Here is a 25,577-nt window from a genome sequence, read left to right on the forward strand (position 1 = left end):
TTGCCAGCCGCAGACCTGTTGCTGTCCCACACCAGGATGCCATGTGTCAGATCACTCTCTATGGAGCAATGGTAGAATGACACCAGCAGCTGTTGTGGCAAGTTGACTTTCTTGAGTGATCTTAGGAAGTAATGTCGTTGTTGTGCGTTCCTTACCAGGGAGTTGACCACCCTAGATCTGCTGAGATGTGGGTGCCCAGGAACCTGAAACTGGAGACTCTGTCCACTCTTTTTCCGTTTATATGCAGTGGGGGATGGTCACCCTGCTTCTTGAAGTCAATGATGAGCTCTTTTGTTTTTTTTGTGTTGAGTGCTAAGTTATTCTCTGAGTACCTCTAGTTAAAATTCCCGTTAGTTAAAATTCCCCGCTGATTATTTCAGCTTTTTATTTTACAGAGGTGCAGGAGCGACGTTCCGGTGAGCTCCGGCAGCACTGCACCCCTACACCCCTACAGCAGAACTCGCTAAATAGCCGTCGCACCGGACGTGTTAAGAGCTTGCTGCGGGCCGGATAAAGTTTTGTGGAGGGTCGGATGTGGCCCGCAGGCCATAGTTTGGAGACCCCTGGTATAGACTGTTGTACACCTCAAACACCTCACCTTCTTCTTGCGTATGGCGTGCACAGCCAAAAGTTGTAGGACAACTTGTTGTATTTGATCTTATTTGATTCTGCACGCCAGGTTGATTGCATTCGTCGAAACGGGGCGGACCACGTGAAGGTTACAATCTCCCACCCCACCTCAAACACTATTAAGGTGTACAATTCATTAATACATTAAACCAAGCTGCCAGTTAGAATCTGTTATTGAACATATTCATTTTCCCAACCTTTGAACTCTGCTTCACGCCAGCTGGTATTTGCTATTTAACATACACACTCATTACCATTATGCCTCCAATACACACAGACTTGCTATTAACACATTTGTTGTCACTACCTTTGAAGTCAACTGTGTGCAAAGTTCAGAGGATGCCACTAATATCAGTTGTCAACATATTCATCATCCTTACCTTGACACATGCAGCGCTCAGAAGCCACCAGCTGGTATTTGCTAGGATCATATACACTGTTATTATCTGTGTATCCTGTTTCATGCAGAACAGAGAAACTGCAATCTCGTGACAGGTATCAACATATTGAGTATCCTTACCTTTGTACTCCGTTGCGTACGGAACAAAAAAATTGCTGCTTTTGTATAATGCTAAGAGTAACGTATAGATCCGTAGTCCACAATAAGGTAGGTTGGAAGATTTTGACTACACCCCAGCTTGTCAAAGGACTGTTCAGCAACCTGATAACAGAGACAGAAGTTGTTCTTGAACTTGGTGATACATTCCTTCAAGCATTTGTATCTTCTGCCTGAAGGGAGGAGGGAGAAGAGGGAATAACTGGGGTGAAGGTAATGTTGGCTGTTTTCTCAAGGCATCATGAGTGTAGATGTAGAGCAGTGGTTTTGGCGCTTTCGAGCCTTTTTGGCACCAGAACGCCCATAGGTGAACAAAATACTGTTTGTGGCATGTACCTTTGTTAGGTTCCTAAACATGGGCTCAACAAATTGATATGTCTGAAGAAGGGTTTCGGCCCGAAACGTTGCCTATTTCCTTCGCTCCATAGATGCTGCTGCACCCGCTGAGTTTCCCCAACATTTTTGTCTACCTGCAAATTGATATGTTATTTGTGTTCCCTTCATGACCCCTCGGCAAAGCCCCAAATGACCCCCAAAGGAGGTCACTACCCCCAGGTTAAGAACCACTGATGTAGCGTGTAGATGGCATCCCACCTGGTCCAACCTGCCATCCCACCTAGAACCTTGGAACGTGAGAACATTTCAAGTTACTCTTTTATTAATTGTATATTTATAACCATAATTAACTATTTTTCAGTAAATTCTGCTCGTTTAAGGTGATACCATGGCTTTGAAGGAAGATAAGGATGATGAATTTGTTCCAAAAGAATCCAGAAAATTAATCAAGAAAGTAAGTTATCGTTAATGCAGGTCATAATGTGTTGAAGGTTAGTGGTTAGAAGTTGCTGTTTCTCAGCATTTTATATTATACCACCATATATTCCACAGGAGTAAGAATCTGGAATGGGATAAATGCATGAGTGAAGTGATGTTGGGAAAGAAAGATCATTTTACCCTGGGGAGAAATGAATATTTTCTTACTAGAAACTAGGTGCAGTGGAGACTGAAAGAGATTTAAGTATTTCTGTATTTAAGCTGCTTAAAGGTAACACTGAATGCAATAAATAAATAAATCTAAAAGGCAAATGGAATATTAGTCTTTATCACAAGGCAGTTGCAATACAAAAGTGAGGATGTGGTGCTTCAGGTGTAGAGAATCTTGAACAAGAAGGAAAATAGACACAAAAAGCTGGAGTAACACAGCACATAGGCTGCATCTCTGGAGAGAAAGAATGGATAATGTTTCAGGTCGAGACCCTTCCTAAACAAGGAGGAAATATTAGATTTGGAAGAGGTACTGAATAGATTCACTAATTGTTTTATGTTCATTAATGTTTCATGTGTCATTCCTAACTGTCACTGCATGTCATGTTGTCACTTGCGGGCAGAGCACCAAGGCAAATTCCTTGTATGTGAATACTTGGCCAATAAACCTATACATTCATTCATTTAAAGGATTAAAGAGTTAATCCTTGGACTCGTTTTGCATTTCCTTCAGTTTAATTACTGACCTTACTGGGTCTGAAGAAGGGTCTCGACCTGAAACGTCGCCTATTCCTTCTCTCTATAGATGCTGCCTCACCCGCTGAGTTTCTCCAGCATTTTTTGTCTACCGACACTGGGTCTGAAATGCTTTCCTTGTTACTGACAACATGTTGCAGTTGAGGCTCCAAATAATATTCCATTTTGAATTTGGATCCAAAGGTAATGAAGCTTTTGAGCTGAGATACTTTGTGTACGTTAACTTTCATCGAGCTAGTTTGGGAGAAGATTTTTTTGATTCATGGAAACAGGCCCTTCAGCCCAACATCAATCACCTGTTCACACCAGATGCTCCTTATCCCACTTTCTCATCCACTCCCCACATGCTTGGAGCAATTTGCCAAGGCCATTTCACCTTCAAACCGCACATCTTTGGGATGTGGAAGCAAACTGGACAGGGAAAGCGTGCAAAGAACGCACGAACACACGCACGCACACACACACACACACACACACACACACCAGGATTGAACCCGAGTGTCTGGCACCATGAGGCAGTGGCCTTACCAGCTGTGCCACTGTGCTGCCCTAGTATTTCAGCAGTATTTTTTATATCACAAGGCACAGTGTGGATCGTTGACCTCTACAAAGCTGAGGCCTCGCGCCAACTCTCGGACACCTCCTCCTACTTATCCCTGGACCATGACCCTACAAACGAGCACCAGGCCACTATCTCGAGCACCATCACTGTCTTCATCCACTGCCGCTCCCTGCCCCCGCCCAAGCCTCCTACCTCATCGTTCCCCAGCCCCGCACGGCCCAATTTTACCTTCTCCCCAAAATCCACAAACCTGACTGTTCTGGTAGACCCATTGTTTCTGCCTGTTCGTGCCCTACCAAACATATTTCCACATACCTTGACTCCATCCTATCCCCGCCTGGTTAAATCCCTCCCTCCCTCCCTACCTATGTTCAAAACACCTCAGACACTCTCCATCGTCTCCGGGCATTCCATTCTCTATGCCCCCATCCCCTCATCTTCACCATGGATGTCCAATCACTCTACACCTCCATCCCCCACCAGGGGGGTCTCAAAGCCCTCCGGTTCTTCACCGACCGGAGAACCAACCAATCCTCGTCTACAGATACTCTCCTCCGCCTAGCAAAGCTGGTCCTTACCCTTAATAAATTTTCGTTTGACTCCTCCCATTTCCTCCAAATACAAGGCGCATGTGCCCCAGCTATTCCTGCCTCTTTGTAGGGTACGCCGAACAATCCTTGTTCGAGACGTACCAGGGCCCCATCTCCGACCTCTACCTCTGCTACATCGACGACTGCAGTGGTGCCACCTCCTGCACCCGCACACAACTGACTGACTTCATCCACTTCACCACAACTTCCATCCGGCACTCAATTACACCTGGACCATTTCCGACACTTCCCTACCATTTCTTGACCTCACTATCTCCATTGCAGGTGATAGACTTCTGACCGAAATCCACTATAAACCCACTGACTCCCATGGCTATCTAGACTACACTTCTTCCCACCCTGCTTCCTCTAAGGACTCCATCCCCCACTCCCAATTCCTCTGTCAACGCCGCATCTGCTCCCAGGATGAGGTGTTCCACACCAGGGCATCGGAAATGTCCTCATTCTTCAGGGAACGGGGGTTCCCCTCCCCTACTATAGATGAGGCTCTCACCAGGGTCTCTTCAATACCCCGTAACACTGCTCTCTCTCTTTCCCCATCCCCCCACTCGGAACAAGGGCAGTCCCCCTTGTCCTCACCTTCCACCCCACGAGCCGTCACATAGAACAAATAGTCCTCCATCATTTTCGCCACCTCCAACGAGACCCCACCACTCGCCATATCTTCCCATCTCCCCCCCCCCGTCTGCTTTCCGCAAAGACCACTCCCTCCATAACTCCCTTGTCAATTCTTCGCTTCCCTCCCGCACCACCCCCTCCCCGGGCACTTTCCGTTGCAACCGCAAGAGATGCTACACTTGTCGCTTTACCTCCCCCTTCGACTCCATTCAAGGACACAAGCAGCCGTTCCAGGTGCGACAAAGGTTCACCTGCATCTCCTCCAACCTCATCTATTGCATCCGCTGCTCTAGATGCAAGCTGATCTATATTGGTGAGACCAAGCGTAGGCTTGGTGATCGTTTCGCCGAACACCTCCGCTCGGTCCGCATTAACCAACCTGATCTCCCGGTGGCTCAGCACTTCAACTCCCCCTCCCATTCCGAATCAGACCTTTCTATCCTGGGCCTCCTCCAATGCCAGAGTGAGCACCACCGGAAATTGGAGGAGCAGCACCTCATGTTCCGCTTGGGCAGTCTGCACCCTAGCGGCATGAACATTGACTTCACCAATTTTCAGTAGTCCTTGCTGTCTCTTCCCCTTCTCAGCTCTCCCTCGGCCCTCTGGCTCCTCCTCCTCCTTCCTCCCCGCCTACCCTCACATTAGTCTGAAGGAGGGTTTCGGCCTGAAACGTAGCCTATTTCCTTCACTCCATAGATGCTGTCGTACCCACTGAGTTTCTCCACCACTTTTGTCTACATGTGTTATCAGTTATCTATATTAAATGTTTTGGTCTAAACTAAAATAATAGGAATGAATGAATGAAATGTACTGTAATATTTTCAATGTTTTAACCCAGAAATATGAGTTACTCCAGCATTTTGTGTCTATCTTTGATCTTTGAACCAGCATTTGCAGTTCTTTCCTACACATTTTGTTTGCTCCACTGTGCAATCTCCTCAAGGTGTGTCTACATTGAATACGTTTTCCTCCTCTCTCCTACGAGAGTTCAGCAACATCCTCTCTCACTGTTCCCCCTCCGTGATTCCTCCTGCTCTCTACAACCACGTTTTAACCCAGAAATATAATAGCAGTCTGAACATTGACTTCTCTAATTTCAAGTATCCCTTGCTTTCCCTCTCTCTCCATCCCTTCCCCATTCCCATTCCCAGTTCTCCTACCAGCCTTACTGTCTCCGACCCCATGTTATCACTGTAGCGCCCACTCCCCTGACATCAGTCTGAAGAAGGATCTCGACCCGAAACGTCACCCATTCCTTCTTTCCAGAGATGCTGCCTGACCCGCTGAATTACTCCAGCATTTTGTGTCGATCTTTGATTTAAACCAGCATCGGCAGTTATTTCCTACATGTAATATTTTCAACGTTCAACTTTAAGAGAGTTGTCCATCAAAGGAACTAGAAAGCGCATCTTTAAGAAAAGGAAATGTTCTATACTACAGATAAGCTTTAAAGAATGCTACTGTTTTTCTGTTACTCCTAGGTGAATCACGCGGGCATGTTATCTGTGCCGACTTTCGGCCTATCTTCTGGAGGTATCAGTCTCTTGGGGAATACCCGACCATTCGTTGGCCGATGCTGCTACATCTGTGCTCCACAAAGCTGGGTAAAAGAATTGTGTTGCTTATAGCGAACTATAAATCGGGCAGGCATGGCATTTTGAGCTCATTAGTCTCCTGGAGACAATGTGGCATAGAGGCCTAGGTTTATTCAGATTCAGATTCAGATTCAATTTTAATTGTCATTGTCAGTGTACAGTACAGAGACAACGAAATGCATTGTCAAATGCATATTATTGTCACGTGCACCAAGGAACAGTGAAAGGAGCGAAGGAAATGTATCCTATTTCCTTCACTCCATAGATGCTGCCTCACCAACTGAGTTTCTCCATCATTTCAAGTTCAAGTTCAAGTTTATTGGTCACATACTCAATAATACAGTTATAACCAGTAGTGAAATGCTTAAGTGCCTCTCCAATTGTGCATAGTTTCCCACTTACACATAACCCACATAAAATAATACCCACATATAACACATACCCCATAAATATACCACATAACAAGTAGTGCTGTTACAAGCAAAGTGACAAGTGCCGTGGAACACCTGTGATGACAGCATGTTCCATCCAGTTCACTCCCGTGTGTGTGTGTGTGTTTGATGGTGGCGAGGCGGGGCGGGGGGTTTGGGCATTGGGGGGGGGGGGGGGGGGGGGGGGACACTCAGTCCTCGTTCAGCAGGCTCATGCCCGGGGAAAGAAACTCCTCCTCATTCCCTCCGTGTTGGCCCTGAGCAGCCGGTACCGTTTCCCTGAGGGCAGCAGGGAAAACAGTCTGTTGTTGGGGTGAGTGTGGTCCTGGATAATCCTCCTGGCTCTTGACCTGCAGCGCTTGGTGTAGATGTCCTGCAGGTTGGGAAGGGTGGTTTTGATGGTCCGCTCAGCTGAGCGAACCACCCTCCTCAGAGCCAGTTGGTCCCTCTTGGCGGTGTTCCCCCTCCAGGTGATGATGCTCCCACTCAGGATGCTCTCCACAGTATGGGTGTAGAAGTTCTTGAGCAACCTGAGGGGGAGCTTGAAGTCCCTCAGCCGTCTGAGATGGTAAAGACGCTGGTTGGCCTTTTTGTCTACCTTAGATTTTTCAGCATCTGCAATTCCTGCTTAAACAAGGAACAGTGAAAAGTTAGTTTTGCTTACTAGCCAATCAAGTACGCTATATATATATATATATATAGTTCAGAAACCTGATAACAGAGGGGAAGAAGCTGTCCCTGAGTTAAGCTTAAGTTTCAGCACCTTTGTCGCGATGGGATCAGGGAGAAGGGAAAATGACTGAGGTGGGACATGTCTTGTATCATGTTGGCTACTTTTCCGAGGCAGTGTACACCTTCGCCCAGCCCGCCTGAACCTACCTGATCTCCCGGTTGCTGGACACTTTAACTCTCCTTCTCATTCCTACACAGACCATTCTCTAACTTCAGGTAGCCCCGGCTTTGCCACTCTCTATCCCTCCCCCACCCGTCGCACTAGCTTCTCATTTTCACCCAGCAAACAGCTAACAACGGCCTGTTTCCTTTATCATCGTTACTTTGTTGCATATCTTTCATTCATTGTTCTTTATCTCTCCACATCACCATCTTATATCTCTCCTTTCCCTTATCCCAAACCAGTCTGAAGAAGGGTCTCGACCCGAAATGTCACCCAATGCTTCTCTCCAGAGATGCTGCCTGTCCCGTTGAGTTACTCCAGCATTTTGCGTCTATCTTTGGTTTAAACTAGCATCCGCAGCTTCTTCTTACACAATGGGGTTGGTGATTGATGGGCAGATGATGAAGTGGGATTGATGCTGTTTGCTGAGATATGACCCGGGATATAGTGAAAGGCTTTTGTCGCATGCTAACCAGACAGCAGAAAGATAATACTTGATTACAATTGAGCCGTCCACAGTGTATAGACACATGATAAAGGAAATAATGTTTAGTGCAAGATAAACTCCAGTAAAGTCCGATTAAAGGTAATGCGAGGCTCACCAATGAGGTAGATAGAAGCTCAGAACGGGACTATCTCTGGTTGTTGATAGAATGGTCAGTTGCCTGATGACAACCGGGAAGACCATAACATAGAAATAACATAGAACCAGTGTGAACAAGTGATCGGTGGTTGGCATGGACTCAGTGGGCTGAAGGGCCTGTTTCCATACTGTATCGTTCAGTTTGTGAATCAGAGTTGCATATGGATTTTGCCCACAAGGGCTTTTTATTTTTATTCAAACGTCACTGCCTTAATTTGCTGCGCTCATGGTTTTCATGCATTACCCTCTATTGCTCTTGCAGCTTCTTTGCCTTCATATTTTGAGTGCAGCTTCCTACAGTAAAATTATCTTGTTATTCCAGGGCTTGCTTTTCCATAATTACTTACCCTTGCTGGGATTTCGAAATGCTATTCTTGTGACTGAGAAGCAAACAAGGTAGGTTGATAATGCGGTTACAGACAACTTTGTTGTTTTTTTACTTTGGCAGCAGTGAAGCTGGAATGGCGGGTGGATTGAAAGGTCATTGAGGTGTTTGGAGTTATTTTGTCATGCTCAGCGAGCTTCGTGCAGCTTTCTGTGCTTTACATTAGTTTAGTTTAGAGAGACAGCGCGGAAACACCCTTCGACCCACCGACTCCGCACCGACCAGCAATCCCCGCACATTAACGCTATCCCACTCACACTAGGGACAATTTACACTCATACCAAGCCAATTAACCTCCAAACCGGTACGTCTTTGGAGTGTGGGAGGAAAACGAAGATCTCTGAGAAAACCCACGCGGTCACGGGGAGAAGATACAAACTCCATACAGTCAGCACCCGTAGTCGGGATCAAACCAGGGTCTCCGGCACTACAAGCGTTGTAAGGTAACAACTCTACCGCTGCGCCATACTCTTAAATGATTTGGACCACATTGCCAGGAGCGGTGGTGGAGATAGGTACGATAGTGGACTTTAAGTGAGGTTTTGATAGGCATGTGGATGTGCAAGGAATAGAAGGATATGGATTATGAACAGGCAGATGAGATCAGTTTAACTTGGCATCATGTTGGGCACAAACATAAATGGCCAAAGGACCCGTCCCTGTGCTGTACTGTCCTATGATTCCCAATGTCTGAGTTCCAGAGATAGATTGAGAAAATGACAGTGGCCTCGCATGTGGAGTTCTCGCCTCTACAGTCTACTGATGGCATTGTAACATCTTCTGGCCAGCTTCATTCAATGCAATTATTAATAACCTGCACAAATTTAAAATCCTCAGAACAAAGGTTCTAGAATCTTGGATGATGGCGAGCGTTGTCAATGTTTGTCCACGGATGCTTCATATTTCCATTACGTGCAAAGTGTTCTCTTAGTTCCTTGAAAGTGACATCACAGATCGATAGGATGGTCTAGAATAGGGGTTTGCAACCTTTTTCGTCCCGTTTACCCCTTGTAACTTTAACAGCACATAACAATGTTACTTCACTTATTTTTGAACAACTAATGATGAACAAATACCGGTATACCAGAACCAAACACAGTCTGCCAATGAGAAAAAACATGTACAAATCCAGAATCAAGAAATTCATCCCCTGAGTAGGCGAATTTTACCCCCTAGGGTTAAATTTACCCCACATTGGGAACCCTTGGTCTAGAAGCCTTTCAGCACATTAGAGACAATAGTCCCTTCATCAGTCAGGGTATCGAGTATACGTTTCAAGAAGGGTCCCGACCTGAAACATCACCATTCCTTCTCTCCAGAGATGCTGCCTGTCCCGCTGAGTTACTCCAGCATTTTGTGTCTATTTATTGAGTATAGAAGTTGGGATGTTATCTTACAGTTGCACAAGGCATTGATGAGGCCACATTTGGAGTACTGTGGTCAGTTTTGGTCACTCAGCTGTAGGATCGATGTATGGAAGGAGTGCAGAGGGGGTTTACGAGGATGTTGCCAAGATTTGAGGGCTTGAGCTATGGGGATTGGGCAGGCTAGGACTTTATTTCATGGAGCGTAGGACGATAAAGGATGATTTTTTAGAGGAGTCATGAGGAGAATAAATAGGGGGAGTTGCACAGAGCCTTTTACCCAAAGTAAGGGAATAAGAACCAGAGAATGTAGGTTTAAGGTAAGAGTGGAAAGATTTAATAGGAACCTAAGGGGCAACTTTTTCAAACAGAGTGTGGTGGGTATATAGAACGGGCAGTTAAGAGATGGTTGAGCTGGTACTAGAATAACATTTAAAGCACATTTGGACAGGTACATGGATAGGACATATTTAGAGAGATATGGGCCAAATGTGGGCAGGTGAGACTAGTGTAGATGGGTTAGCATGGGCAGGTTGCGAGGATGGGCCTGTATCCATGTAGTTTGGCTATGATTCTAGTTGTTGGGTGATACTGCACTGGAGACATTGCATGAGGCATTGTTCTGTAACTAGGCAGTGGAACCAGTGTCCTAGAGTGACGCAGTGTGGAAACAGGCCCTCCCGCCCAACGTGCCCACACCAACCAACATGACCCAGCTACACTAGTCCCACCTACCCGTGTTTGGTCTATATCCCTCCAAACCTGTCCCATCCATGTACCTGTCTAACTGTTTTTTAAATGTTGGGTTAGCCCCTGCCTCAACTACCTCCTCTGGCACCTTGTTCCAAACACCCACTACCCTTTGTGTGAAAAAGTTACCCATCAGATTCCTCTTAAATCTTTTCCCCTTCATCTTAAACCTGTGTCCTCTGGTCCGCGATTCACCTACTCTGGACGAGAGACTCTGTGCATCTACTTGATTTATTCCTCTCATGATTTTAAACACCTCAATAAGATCACCCCTCATCTTCCTGTGCTCCAAGGAATAGAGACCCAGCCTACTCAACCTCTCCCTGTAGCTCAGACCCTCTAGCCCTGGCAACATCCTTGTAAATCTTCTCTAGACCCTTTCCAGCTTGACAACATCTTTTCTATAACATGGTGCCCAGAACTGAACATAACCCCAGCAATCCAGCCTTGTGGCATTTTAATGGGGTATCAGCACTGGTGGATTGGAAGCATGTGGCACTTTTGAGTTGATTGCTGTCAACGTGCTACAGACTGCTTTATCTGACAACTCTGGAGAGTACTGCAGCATCATGCAGAACAGATGGATTGTGCCATTTTGCTGCTTTGTAATGACAAATCGAACAAGATCCATTGCAGTTATGTTTAACTAAAGATATATATATTTTTAATAATATTTGTTTTATTAGAAGCAATTGTACAAGGGGAAAGTAATCGACATAATTTTCGTACAGCTTCAGTTTTAACATTTTATAAACTAATAATAAATCAGAGAAAAGAATAAAGGAAAGAAGGGGAAGGATGAAGAAAGGAAAAAGAAAAGAAAGAGTTTTGAAAAAGAAAAAAGAAAAACCTGAACTAACGAAGAAGTGAAAAGAAAGCGGAGATATATCCCACTGCCCTTCCCTACCCCCGCTCACCCGTAACTAAAGATATTAATAATCTACAGCAGCCTCATCCACGCCAATCCACGGCTTTTATGTGAAACAAGGAACTGCAAATGCTGGGTTACAAAAAAAAGACACAAAGTGCTGGAGTAATTCTGGGTCAGAATCTCTGGAGTATGTGGATAGGTTAGGACCCTTCTTGAAGCTGATTGGAAAGGGGGGGAGGGGGGGGCAGGAAGGAAACTGGAAGAGAGATATTACAACTGTTCTTCTGCCTCCTTCCTTGCCTCCATCCAGGGACTGAAGCAGTCCTTCCAGGTGGGACAGGGTTTTACATGCACTTCTTCTAACTTCGTCTACTGTTCCCGGTGTCACCTTCTGTACATCAGGGAGACCAAGCGCAGACACGACGACCATTTCACCAAACACTTGTGCATGGTCTGCCAAGGTCTACTGGATCTCCTGATTGCCAACAATTTTAATTCCCCTTCCCATTCCCGCACTGATCCATCTGTCCTGGGCTGCCTTCATTGCCAGAGTGGGGCCACATGCAAACTGGAGGAGCCACACCTCATATTCCACTTGGCAGCTAACATCCCAATGGTTTGGATCCTCCCATTTGAGGCAACGTCAACCTCCCCCTCCTTTCTTTCTGTTCTCCCCCTCCCCTCATCCCTCTGCCCCACCTGGACCTGCATTTATTTCTCTCCTTCCCTGCCGCCTGCATTTCTTCCACTCGCTTCACAATGTGCAACTCTTCAATTCGTTTCTCTCTGGCCTTTGTCAAACTATTTACCTGCCAGGCTTTGTCTAGCCCCTCCTCTCTTCCACCTCTACATCACCTATTCATGTTCCCCAGAGATGCTGCCTGACCCGCTGAGTCACTCCAGCGCTTTGTGTCGTTTCATGGTTTTTATGGTGTCAGTATGTGATATCCTTCCCTGTGTGTTTAACCTGATGTACAGTGTATACCAACCCTCACGGTCCCTCAGATCCACATCAGCTGGTCTCCTCTCCATCCACAAGTCCAACCTCCGCAGTTTTGGGGACAGAGCCTTCTCCAGGGCAGCTCCCAGGCTCTGGAACTCCCTCCCCCAACTGATCCACAATTCCATGTCCCTCACCATCTTCCAGTCCATGTCTCTACTATTCCCTTATTTCATTCCCCTTACATGTTTTTCCTCTATCTGCTAAATTTTTGTAAGGTGTCCTTGAGACTCTTGAAAGGCGCCCATAAATAAAATTTATTATCATTATTATTATTATATTTGCCCTCCTATTTTATCCGATTAGCACTAAGCTGACGATGGATGAAGTCCTGGAAAGATGCAGCATGAAAGGACCGTAAGGCCCACACTGACCATCAACCACCCATTGACACTAATCCTGCCTTAATCCCGCTTTTTAAATTCTTCCCTCATTCTCTTGAACTCCCCCTAGATTCTACCACTCATCTGTACACTGGGGGATAATTTACAGAGGCCAATTAACCTACTAACCCACCCCTTTGCAAAGTTGGAGGAAACTGGAGCACCCACGTGATCACAGGGAGAACATGCAAGTACAGGTAGTACTTGATTAGTACGGGTGTCAGAGGTTATGGGGGAGAAGGCAGGAGAATGAGGTTAGGAGGGAGAGATAGATCAGCCATGATTCAATGGCGGAGTAGACTTGATGGGGTAAATGGCCTAATTCTGCTCCTATCACTTATGACCCTCCTATCACTTCTGATCTTCTGATGAACCCAGGTGTCAGGCGCTGTTAGGCAGTGTCTCTAGTAGCTGTGTTACTGTTGATGCCGGTCCCAATGATGCTCTTGAGCTATGACTGTAGTGCTCCTGCAGGTACCGAGGGTGGCTGGCTCGACGCCTCTGCTACATCCTGTTTCTTGCTGAACGCAAGGTTTACCCCGATGTACCTCCTTTGCAACACACAATCATCGACAGTCCCAGGTGAGAGCCATTTCCACACGAATATTGTTCTATTGTCTCTCACTTTGTCCTCTTTGCGGCTTTTGAACGGGGAAAGTGTGGTAAAACAATTGATGCTTTTTGTACAGAGTGCAGGATGCTGTGAAGGAAAACATAGCTGACACTACTGAGTCTGACCAGAAGTCACCTTGTAATGTGGAGAACGTCATTGGAATCCTGCACCAAATCCAGGCTAGCATCTCGCCCCTCTTCCTCAGGTACGGGTTTGATGTTTTTTGACAAAGTGTACCTGTTGATGAAACAGCATTGCACAGATGCTCAAAACCTGCATGAGATGCGTTGATGCTCGGTCCGTCAAGGCCTCTTGGATCTCCCGTGTGCTAACAATTTTACCTCCCTTTCCCATTCCCATTCGGACCTTTCTATTCTGGGCCTTGCTAATTGTCAGAGGCTGTACCTTAAGGTGCTAGCACCGTTGTGCTTATCCCGCTTGTGTAGCTTACAACCCAAAATTTAATTCTCCAATTTTGGAAAAATTCCCAGCCCCCCATCTCCTTTCACTACTCCTCTCCGAACATTCTGAAGCAGGGGCCAAGAAGTTTCTAAAAGAAAGAAGACTGCACAATTCAAGATATTAGTGGACATTTGGGAAGTCAAACCAGAGCATGTAATGAATGTTAGGGCCATGGGGAGTATTGTAGGGCAGAGGGATCTCGGAGTACGGATAGACACACAATGCTGGAGTAACTGAGCGGGACAGGCAGCATCTCTTCTTCTTGCGTATGGTATGCACAGCCTAAAGTTGTAGGACAACTTTTTCTATTTGATCTTATTTGATTGTGCACGCCAGGTTAATTGCATTTGCTGAAACCGGACGGACCACGTGAAGGTTGCAATCTCCCACCCCGGCAGCATCTCTGGGGTGGGAGATTGGGAATAGGAGTACAGGTGCACAGTCTGCTGAAAGTGGCATCACGGTAGACAAGGCTTTTGGCACATTGGCCTTCATCAGTCAGGGGATAGAGGAGAGAAGTTGGAACATTATGTTGCAGTTGCATAAGACGTTGGTGAAGCTGCATTTTGGAGTAGTAAGTTCAGTTTTGGTCGCCCTGCTATAAGAGCGATGCCGTTAAGCAGTAAAGATTGCAGAGAAGATTTACGAGGATGTTGCCAGGATTGGACTCGTAAGCAGACGTAAATGCTAGAGAAACTCAGCGGGTGCAGCAGCATCTATGGAGCGAAGGAAATAGGCAACGTTTCGGGCCGAAACCCGGAAGGGTTTCGGCCCGAAACGTTACCTATTTCCTATTTCCTTCGCCCTTGGTTTTCAGCCCGAAACGTCGCCTATTTCCTTTGCTCCATAGATGCTGCTGCACCCGCTGAGTTTCTCCAGCATTTTTGTCTACCTTCGATTTTCCAGCATCTGCAGTTCCTTCTTAAACACTTGGACTCATAAGCCACCTGAGCATCCACAAATACAACAGAATGTAGACCATTATCCTCGGCCTTGAGTGATAGCCACGACGACGATGGCTAGGACTTGAGGGCTTGAGCTACAGGGAGAGGTTGGGCAGGCTAGGACTTTATTCCTTAGAGCGCAGGAGGCTAAGGGGTGATTTTATAAAATCGTGAGGGGAATTGATAGCTTGAATGTCCAGTCTTTTACACAGGGTGGTTAGATATGAGGAAAAAGTTCCTTCTATTTACTCTTATTTGTGTCCTACATCATTCTGTATACCTTTCTCTGGCCCCCCTCAGCCTCCTCTGCTCGAAGGAAAAGACCCCAGACTATTTACCATAAGTCATCTTCCCCAGCTTACCTGTCTGTAAGCTGATACCTCCCTGGCTAAACTTCAGGGACAGTTTCTTCCCAGCTGTTAACAGGCAGCTAAACCACCCCCCACCAACAACTAGAGAACAGTCCTGAACTACTACCTCCTTGGAGACCCATGGACCATCTTTGATCAGACTTTACTGGCTTTATCATTTATCTGTACACTGTGGATGGCTCGATTATAATCATGTATTGTCTTTCCGCTAACTGGTTAACATGCAAAAAAAAGCTTTTCACTGGTACGCATGACAATAACCTAAACTCAAACCTACCTCTGCTGCTCCCTTCAGAGCTTCTGGGACTTGTAACAGAAATTCCCCTGTCTTTGTTACCCATCTCAGTAGCAATGTTACAAAATTTTGAGATTTAAAAAATCAAGTCTGCAATTTATCCCATCAGATAAAGCATAACAATAAGTTTAATTTGACACCAAATTCACTTTCATATCTCAAGTATTAAAAAAGTTATGACCATTTTCATACTCGGAAATTAGCATCTTGTTCCCTATTGATTTTCAATGGGCATTACAAAAAAGCTGTGATCTTAGATAGTCAAAAGCACATTTCTTAAGGAAAGATTAACATTTTTAAATAGCCTAAGTGTCCAAAGATTATTCACAAATAATTCACAATATAACATGATTTTTATATCTAATTTACATTAATTTATAGGCCAAATGGAAGGAATTTAGTGTCCAATTGCTGTAAATAAATGCCCATTTAAATCGGTTTTCTAGTGGGTTCATGTGGAACGCGCAGGTTTAGAATGTTGACAGCGCGCTGGATTAGTGCCCTCAAATGCCGAGAAAAATACTGGGGGATATAAAAAGCCCAAAATGAGCTACTCGCTATAGAAAATTATAATTATAGGGTTATATACATGCCCCATTTAATGTAAAAATAAGGTACATACCTTTAATTGTTTGCTTTATAAAACCCTGGGACTGCCAGAGCTTGCGAACTGAACGAGAGCTTTTAAATTTATTATATCTACTCTTCGAGGCCTATAAAACTAATAATAGCTTTTGGGACGGGTCTTGCAGCGATTCTCCGTTAATGATTTACTAGGCTGAACATCTGCGATTGGAGCAGCCTAGTAAAAATCGGGTTTTAAACCCGCCCCCTCCAAACAGCTCCAAAATCACACACAAGGGGAGGGGCAGATGCTCAGCCACGATTCAGGTACGTTTTGTAACATACCTAATCTCAGGCCTTCGTATTTGTGGTGTGTGCCCTTCCCATGTTACACCTCCCTACATACAGTACCTTGCAGGTACACAAAAATGCTGCAGAACCCGTCTGAAGAAGGGTTTCGGCCCGAAACATTGCTTTGCTCCAAAGATGCTGCTGCACCCGCTGAGTTTCTCCAGCATTTTTGTGTACCTTTGTTTTCCAGCATCTGCAGTTCCTTCTTAAATATGCTGTTCCTTCCATTTATCTGCATTCAATTCCATCTGCCTGTCTTATCAATTGACCGATAGCACCCGGTGGCCTATGATTAACCTCATTATCAACAACACAAATGATTCTCATATCATTTTCAAACTTACTAATCATGCTTCCCATTTTCATATCCTGATCTATAACTTGGATAGCAAACAGCAAAGGTACACACCAGTCCTAGTGACACACCATTGACCACAGTAGTCTAATGACAAAATAATCTCCCTTGTCATCTGTTGCCTCCTATTATCAATCCAACATTGGCCGCAGTTTCCATCTTGCCCGCGGGCTCCAACCGTTTGGACCAGCCTCCATGGAGACCTTGTCAAAGAGCATGCAGCCCATATCAATCGCACTGTCCTCATCAATGCATCTTGCAAATTCAAATGCTTTGGAAAAATTCAATCAATTTAGTCAGATATGATTTTTCCCGAAACAATTCGTGCTATCTCTTTTCGTTCTGGATGTCCCTGCAAGCTGATGCTTCAATGGATAGATAAACCAGGGGCGGCTCTGTGCAATATGCAAACTGAATGTTTAAGTTTAGTTTAGAGATACAGCGATCCCACGCTGACCAGCAAGGTCGAATGAAGGCTGGTCCAAAAGGTTGGAGCCCGTGGGCAAGGTGTGAACTGCGTCCAATGTTGTCCAACCAGACATAATCTACTGGAAGACCACAGCTATATACTGGACTAGACATTTAATTGTTTGAGTATCTTACTCTTCACAGAATAACCGGCTGGATCCTGCTGAAAGTGTTTAACAGGGTATTTGTAAACCTGCAAGTCCATCGTGGGCAAGTTGAGATGCTAAGGAAGGCAAGGGAAGAGGTGAGTCGTTAATTGTTTGCATGGAAGGAGAACTAGAAGAATATGTAGAGACAAATCTGCCATTTCTGAGTGGATTTAATTTTGAATTCAAAGTAGACCAATCCATGCTCTCCAGAGATGCTGCCTGACCCGCTGAAATACTCCAGCACTTTGTCCTTTTGTAAACCAGCATTGCAGTTCCTCGCGTAAGAAGGAACTGCAGATGACGGTTTATGAGAACCTCTTCAAAGTGAAGGGTTCCGAACTGAAACATCACCTATTCTTTTTCTCCAGAGATGTTGCCTAATCTGCTGAGTTACTCCAGCATTTTGTGTCGACCTTGCAGTTCCTTGTATCTCCTCCCGCATTTAAAGTGGAGTACTGTAAAGCTCTTTTTTGCATCTGCACAGCACCGCTGCCTTGTGACATGTTGCGAATTTGCAGCATTACTCGTTACTAGCCTGTTGCTTAGTTTTATTGTCTTGTGGGTGTACTACGAGGATGTTGCCAGGACTCGAGGGCCAGAGATATATATATATATAGGGAGAGGTTGAACAGGATAGATCCTTATTGCTTGGAGGGCAGGAGGATGATGGGTGATCTTATAGAAGTGTGTAAGATCATGAGCGGAATAGATAGGATAACTGCACAGAGTCTTTTACCCCAAGTACCAGAATCAATGTGAGAGGGGAAAAGATTTAATAGGAATCTGAGGGACAACTTTATTATGCAAAGGGTGGTGCTTATATCCATCAAACTGCCAGAGGAAGTAGTTGAGGTAGTTGCTATAACAACATTTAAAAGCCATTGTGAAACAGGTACATGGATAGGAAAGGTTTATAGGGATATGGGCCAAGCACTGGCAGGTGGTACTAGATGGGACATGGGCAATTTGGGCCGAAGGCCCTGTTTCCAAGCTGTATGACTCTGTGTGTAAATGATTCATCAGTGGGTTACCTGACCCTCCAGTCAACTCCTGCAGATACACTGTTAAATATTTGCAGCTACTTAATGGAGATATTCCGTAGAAAAAAACCCCAATTGGATTCTTTAGATAGGTTCTTTCAAGTAGAACTGAGTGAAATGTATTTGGATTGTAAATATTGGTGCTTCTATTAAAGCAATGTTCATGTTAACTGCAACTTGAGGTACCAAGGTCTAAGCGGAAGCTCAGAGGGGATAGAGCCTTTTCTGTTGCTGCTCCGGCACTCTGGAACACCTTGCCGTTGCACCTCAGACAGGCCCCCTCACTGTCCATCTTCAAATCCACCCTAAAAACTCTTTTTTATTCTCTGGCTATCGACACTGGCTGAGACATTGCTCCTGTTTTTAGTGCTTTTAATGTCTTTTAATTTTTACTGTTTTATAGTCCTTTGTTTTACGGTTTTTAATGGTTTGTAATAACTTCTTGTCCATGAGTTCTCATGTACAGCACTTTGTGGCAACTGCAGTTGTTTAAAGTGCTTTATAAATAAAGTTATTATTATTAGTTATTATTTATTTTAAGGGCCTGCAGGGATCTCGCTTAACTTTTTTTCCCTGTTGCCAGCCTTGGCAGCTTTTTAGGTTGCCAAATGACATTTTAGATGGTCATTTAAGATGGCTTGCATGACGCGTGCTTGGATGAAGTGCATAGTTACCAGTCAGAATTATGCTCAATGAAGCATTCACATATTATTTCTGCTTCAAATAAAGTCACAAACTAACATATTCACCAATCAAGACATGATATACCACAATGACATGCAGCAAAATTATAATACAGTATCTCAACTCTTTTTACATATTGCAATTAATGCAATTTTTATTATTTCTTTCCACTTCCAAACAAAAATGTGGTTGGATTATTCAGCGTATGATCAACCCAACCTGTGTCAATAAATCCTGGACCTTGATAACATAGAAACATAGAAACATAGAAAGTAGGTGCGAGAGCAGACCACCAGGTCCATCGAGCCTGCACCGCCATTCGCTCATGGCTGAACACTAAACAGACACACTTACCCACAAACAGTAGACACAAGACACAGAACACAAGACACTACCCTCCCCTTTATACCGCTATCACCCCTCTCCACCCCAAGAACCTCGTGATCTCCTGGGGGAGGCAAAAAACCGGATAAAAACCCAGGTCCAATTCGGGAAAAAAATCCGGGAAATTCCTCTCCGACCCCAATCTAGGCGATCGACACTTGTCCAGGAGATCACTCAGGTCTTACTATACTAACCATACCTAGGTCCATATCCCTGCCCTCTCCCCGTAGCCCCTTATCCCCTTGGCAGCTAAAAAACCATCTATTTTAGTCTTAAATATATTTAAAGTTTCTGCTTCCACTGCTCCCTGGGGCAGTGAATTCCATAAATTAACCACCCTCTGGGTGAAGAAGTTCTTCCTCATCTCAGTTTTAAAAGAGCCCCCCCTTATTCTGCAACTATGTCCCCTAGTTCTAGTTTCCCCGATCATTGGGAACATCCTCGGTGCATCCACCCGATCAAGGCCCCTCACGATCTTATATGTTTCAATGAGATCGCCTCTCATTCTTCTAAACTCCAAAGAGTAGAGTTCCAGCCTACTTGCTTAACCATGCTTAACCATGCACACTACAGATTGATGCAAGCATGTTTTCTGTGAAGGACCGAAAATTATCATGACATGGCCATAGCATGGGTCGTTATTGCTATTGGCACAGAAACACTCCCGCTTCCGACATAATTTATCCACAACAAAATATACAGGTTGCAAGGAATTTTCTAAAGGCATTTCATGATAATACAGGTGCACAACCTTTTATCCGAAAGCCTTGGGACCAGACACTTTTCGTAATTCAGAATTTGTCGGTCTTCGGAATGGAAATTTTTTAGCGTAGATTTTAATGACTGGCTCAGTGGTAGAGTGCTCGGCTCATATCCGCAAGGTGGCGAGTTTGCGCCTTGATCCTGGCAGTTACTCGGTCGCGAGTTTGAGTCTTCAATGTCGTTTTTTCTTGCTGAATAAATGTTTGCATGAAATGCAGTGTAGGAGAGGTGTACTGACTGTGTGGGCAGAACTTTGGAAGTGATTGCCCACCAGTCTAAAAAGCCGCTGTGTCTCCCTGTCCCTGGGATAGCAGGGGGCGATCAACAGCACAATACCCCCCTCCCCCTCCAACTCCAGAGGAATCCGCTCCCCGATGGGCCGCTACGGCGACAAGTGGCAGTTTGCCCACAGCCCGAGCTGCGCCACCCCAAGAACACCTTGCACACCATCAGCTTCTGCCCCTACGTGTTCCTCTGGAGTTGGAGCGGGGCTGGACTGGAGTTGCTGCTGGCTGTGGGTCTCTGGGATCTCCGTGCTTGCAGTGGGCCTGGGAGTCGGTGTCCCGTTGGTCCTGACGTCTCCGGCCACCCCCCTGGACTGGAGCTGTGACTGGGAACTGTACCGCCCTTGCCCCCTCCCTCTGCAACTGCAAACAACCCCACTCTCCTGCAAGGACGGTACAGTTCCCGGAGGATAGCAGGTGGCCGGAGACGTCAGGACCAACAGGAACCCGCTCCCCGATGGGCCCCTACGACGCCCCGAGCTGCGCCCCGTCATCCGCAACCCAGGTTCCTCTGTAGTTGGAGCGGGACTCGGCTGGGCTGCTGTTGGCTGTGGGTCTCTGGGTTCTCCGTGCTTGCGGTGGGCCTGGTGGTCGACGTCCAATTGGTCCTGACGTCTCCGGTGACTGGCACTGTGCTGCTAGCATCGCGACGTGAAGACAGTACAAAGCCCCCGCGCCGGTGCAATGAGCGGGGAGCTGGAGAGGGGAGGGAAGGGGTCACACACATGGCCGGGAAGCAGAGGGGTGTAGGTGGGGTGAAAATGAAGGGAGCGACAATCCACTGCTGCCTGCACGCTGAGTTAAAAAGTTCCCACGCAAGACTCACGACACACTGTGTATCGTGAGTCTACCGTGGGAACTTTTTAACTCAGCGGGCAGGTAGCAGCATATTGTCAATTATTAACCCTCCCGCGCAATATACCCTCACCTTCTCTTTTATGAATGGGGATTTAGTTCCCCTTTCTTCGAAGACCGACCGGAGGTTCCGCTGTCACCTCTGCGGGCCGCCCTCGGTGAACGTTTTCAAGGACCTTTCTTCAAGGACCGAAAAAATGTCGCTATTCGGAGGTTTTCGTTATTTGGATCTTCGGATAAAAGGTTGTGCACCTGTAGCTGTTAAAACTGACTATACCCATCTGACAGGTTAAACATTACACCAATTAACAAGAGATGGCCAAAGGACATAAATGCAGCAAATGTTTGGTAATATATTTAAATGTTTCAAGACGCCACATTACCAGACATTCAGATTAGATGTATGTGGCAATGAAGATACCCAGTTTGTAAGCACCATTTAAAAAAAAAATATTGATAAATGCTTTTTCCATCATTCCCACCAGAATTAACGTTAAAATTTCAACTGAAATATCTCCTGACCAAATTTGTGATGTATATGACTGACTGTAGAAGTAAAACCTGGATAAATCCAACGTATAGTTGTGAATGCTGCTCATTAAACAACTACAGTACTGATACTCCATATTAACAGCATTGATTTGCCATTAAAATGAATGTAATACCGTGTCAAAGGTAGCAGTGACAATCGAACACTGCGGTTTTAATGTTTCACGTATTCAAAATTTAATTAATCCATCTTTATGGATTAAAACAAATAATAGCATTGGGAATTAAAACATATTTGATTGCATTCCGTTATCAAATATCTGAAGACATTTCCAGCACAATATGGTCGGTCGGGGGGGGGGGGGGGGGTGTATGAATCAGTGCAAGATGGATAGATGGTGGTGGGGGGGGCTTGAGAAGGCAATCGGTGTGGATTGGATGGATTGAGGCAGGGGTATTAGTGAGTGTTGGTTGGAGTAGGTAAAATTATGAGGGGAGAGCACGGGGATGTCAGTGGTGTTGAATGGGGGGGGATCTGTGCAGGATGGATGGGGGGAGCAGTACAGGATGGATGGGAAGGGGGGTCATTACAGGATGAATTGGGGGACCAGTGTAGGATTGATGGGGAGTGGCAGGAGAATCAATGTGAGGTGGCTAGGGAGATCAGTGCAGGATGAATAGATGGTGGGGGGGTGAGTGGGGAGCACAGGGGATGTCAGTGAGGACTGAATAGAGACAGGAATGGGGATCAGTGCGGGATGGAGAGGAAGGGTCTCAGGATAAGGGGAGTGGAGGGGGGCGTATGAGAGACAGAGGGAGGAAGGGGCAGAGGAGGTCGGAAGGCCGACACCTGTCAGGAACGGAAATCGCAACCAAAATATGGAGGGGACCACGGACAGAATATCTTGGCGGCGCCACACACACACACGCACATTCACGCGCGAGGCTTCGGAGGCTTCTGTGAACGGTAATTTCAGCTCAATCCAGCGCTAAATGCAGCTCATCTGTGCCTGTCTCGCCTACAGCCCCGTCTCAATCCAGACAGGACTGTTGGTTAACCTGGCGGGACAGGCAGAGTGAGCTGGGTTTTGCGCTGGCTGTGGGCCTGGGGGCACCGCGCCCGTCTGACTCCCGACGTCTCTGGCCACCTCCGGGCGTGTGGAGGCTCTCGGGTGGGGACAGAGATGTTCCAGTGGCGGTTCGGCAGCGATTGCAGCGCCGGAGACCGATATAGGTCCTGGCTGCGATGCAGGGCTGCAAAGAGTGTTTTGGCCCATCCCCCCCCCCCCCCCCCCCCCCCCCCCCCTTACTCTACTTCCGCCTCTGATCGACACCTCCCTCCTCCAAGGGTCTGTTTTCAAAGTGCTGTTGGCGGGGTGGCAGCACATTCAATGTGATCATGACTGATCATCCCCAATCAGTACCCCGTTCCTGCCTTCTCCCCATATCCCCTGACTCCGCTATCTTTAAGAGCCCTATCTAGCTCTCTCTTGAAAGTATCCAGAGAACCGACCTCCACCTCCCTAGGTAGAGAATTCCACAGACTCACAACTCTCTGTGAGAAAAAGTGTTTCCTTGTCTCCGTTCTAAATGGTTTACCCCTTATTCTTAAACTGTGGCCCCTGGTTCTGGACTCCCCCAACATTGGGAACATGTTTCCTGCCTCTAGCGTGTCTAAACCCTTAATGATTTTTTTGTTTCAATAAGATACCCTCTCATCCTTCTAAACTCCAGAGTGTACAACCCCAGCCGCTCCATTCTCTCAGCATATGACCGTCCCGCCATCCCGGGAATGAACCTTGTAACCTTCGGACTGTGAGGTGACAATGCAGACATTGGATTGTAACATGGAATCTGTTTTGTATTTTTGGCAGTATGACGGTCCATTCGTCTTTTTCCCTGTCCATAAGTCTCGGCTGGATTACCTGCTGGTTACCTTTGTTCTTCTCTGCCACAGTATCAGAGTCCCATACATCATCTGTGGTGAAGATGCCCGACTTCCGTTTCTCAGGTGATGTCATTTAAACCCATCATCCACTGTGAGGGAATGGGATATGTTATACAGGAACAAAATATCTTGCTCCCCTTAGAGCAAGGAATCTTTCCTTGTGCGGTTCAGTTTAATTTGGAGATACAGGATGGAAAAAGATCCTTTGGCCCACTGAGTCCACACTGACCACACAAGTTCTATACTATCCCATTCACGCAGCACTCCGTAAGCACTGGGGCTTTTACAAGGCCGATTAACCTCAAACCCCATATGTCTTTTGAATGTGGGAGAAAACCAGAGTATCCAGAGGAAACCCATGTGCAAAAGGTGCAAACTCCACACAGACAGCACCCAAGGTCAGGATAGAACCCAGGTTTCATGCGCTGTGAGGTAGCAGCCCTCCTAGCTGTGCCACTGTATTGCCGTTATGGATGCAAGGGAGAGAATTACCATTTGACCTTACTCTTTGCTCACACCCACTCATAGTTAAAATGGGAATTGCAGTAATTAATGTTGACAAAATATTTTGAAGGGTAAAGGAACTAGCTTACGGCCTCTCGTCTCATCCGCCCAACCTGCCTCACCTCCAACCTGCCACCCAAAGAAGCATGTCTGCTGTCTGTCTGCAATGTAGGAACATATATTGGACATGGTTGGTGTACTTCTGGGTCAGCAGCCGAGCATCAGATATCACAGTTTGTGTCACGCCTGGGGCTGGTGCCCGTGAATGTAGCAGCTACTCTGCTCAAGGTTTTTTAAATATCTTTGGTGCTACTTTGGCGCATGGATATGTGATGCTCTTTATTTTGTGTCCTTTGAACTGGTCAGGACTCTGCTGCAGAGATTGGGAGGGATCTTCACTCCTCCGCTAGTGCATGGAACTGCGATGAGTCCCGGGAAGAACTTGTGCAAGACTCTCTTAAATTCGGTTGGTTGAAACAATGTCTTGATTTTGTATGGTGTGCGTGCCTTCATCTGTCAGGGCATTGAGTATAAGGAAGTCACCTTGCAGCTTCATAGGACTTTGGTGAGGCTGCATAGAAACATAGAAAATAGGTGCAGGAGGAGGCCATTCTTCATACCGTTTCCATTTACTGAGATTATTCATGATTTTAAATGTCTATATATCTTGGTATATTCCTTATTCTAAATGTTAACATAACTCAGATTCAGATTCAGATTCAGATTCAATTTTAATTGTCATTGTCAGTGTACAGTACAAAGACAACGAAATAACATTATATTCCCTATCTTTTTTAGTCTACCCAAGTAAGAAATTAGACATAGACATAGAAAATAGGTGCAGGAGGAGGCCATTCGGCCCTCCGAGCCAGCACCACCATTCATTGTGATCATGGCTGATCGTCCCCTATCAATAACGCGCGCCTGCCTTCTCCCCATATCCCTTGACTCCACTAGCCCCGAGAGCTCTATCTAACTCTCTCTTAAATCCATCCAGTGACTTGGCCTCCACTGCCCTTTGTGGCTGGGAATTCCATAAATTCACAACTCATGGTGAAAAAGTTTTTTTCGCACCTCAGTCTCAAATGACCTCCCCTTTATTCTCAGACTGTGGCCCCTGGTTCTGGACTCGCCCAACATTGGGAACATTTTTCCTGCATCTAGCTTGTCCAGTCCTTTTATAATTTTACATGTTTCTATAAGATCTCCCCTCATCCTTCTAAACTCCAGAGAATACAAG

General features: G+C 46.0%; 1 protein-coding gene across 1 annotated transcript in view; it reads left to right on the forward strand.

Annotated features, from left to right (window-relative positions):
• Positions 1-233: 233 nt before the first annotated feature.
• gpat2 (glycerol-3-phosphate acyltransferase 2, mitochondrial) overlaps positions 234-25,577 on the forward strand; it is a 71,637-nt gene continuing 46,293 nt past the window's right edge. Inside the window, exons 1-8 of the mRNA XM_055662025.1 lie at positions 234-1,976; positions 5,980-6,102; positions 8,385-8,458; positions 13,290-13,397; positions 13,505-13,633; positions 17,383-17,482; positions 23,760-23,896; positions 24,704-24,803. Of these exons, the coding sequence (XP_055518000.1) occupies positions 1,911-1,976; positions 5,980-6,102; positions 8,385-8,458; positions 13,290-13,397; positions 13,505-13,633; positions 17,383-17,482; positions 23,760-23,896; positions 24,704-24,803 (837 nt within the window). The 5' untranslated portion in view covers positions 234-1,910. The remainder of the gene's footprint in view (positions 1,977-5,979; positions 6,103-8,384; positions 8,459-13,289; positions 13,398-13,504; positions 13,634-17,382; positions 17,483-23,759; positions 23,897-24,703; positions 24,804-25,577) is intronic.

Source organism: Leucoraja erinacea, chromosome 35, assembly GCF_028641065.1.
Source record: "Leucoraja erinacea ecotype New England chromosome 35, Leri_hhj_1, whole genome shotgun sequence".
NCBI lineage: Eukaryota > Metazoa > Chordata > Chondrichthyes > Rajiformes > Rajidae > Leucoraja > Leucoraja erinaceus.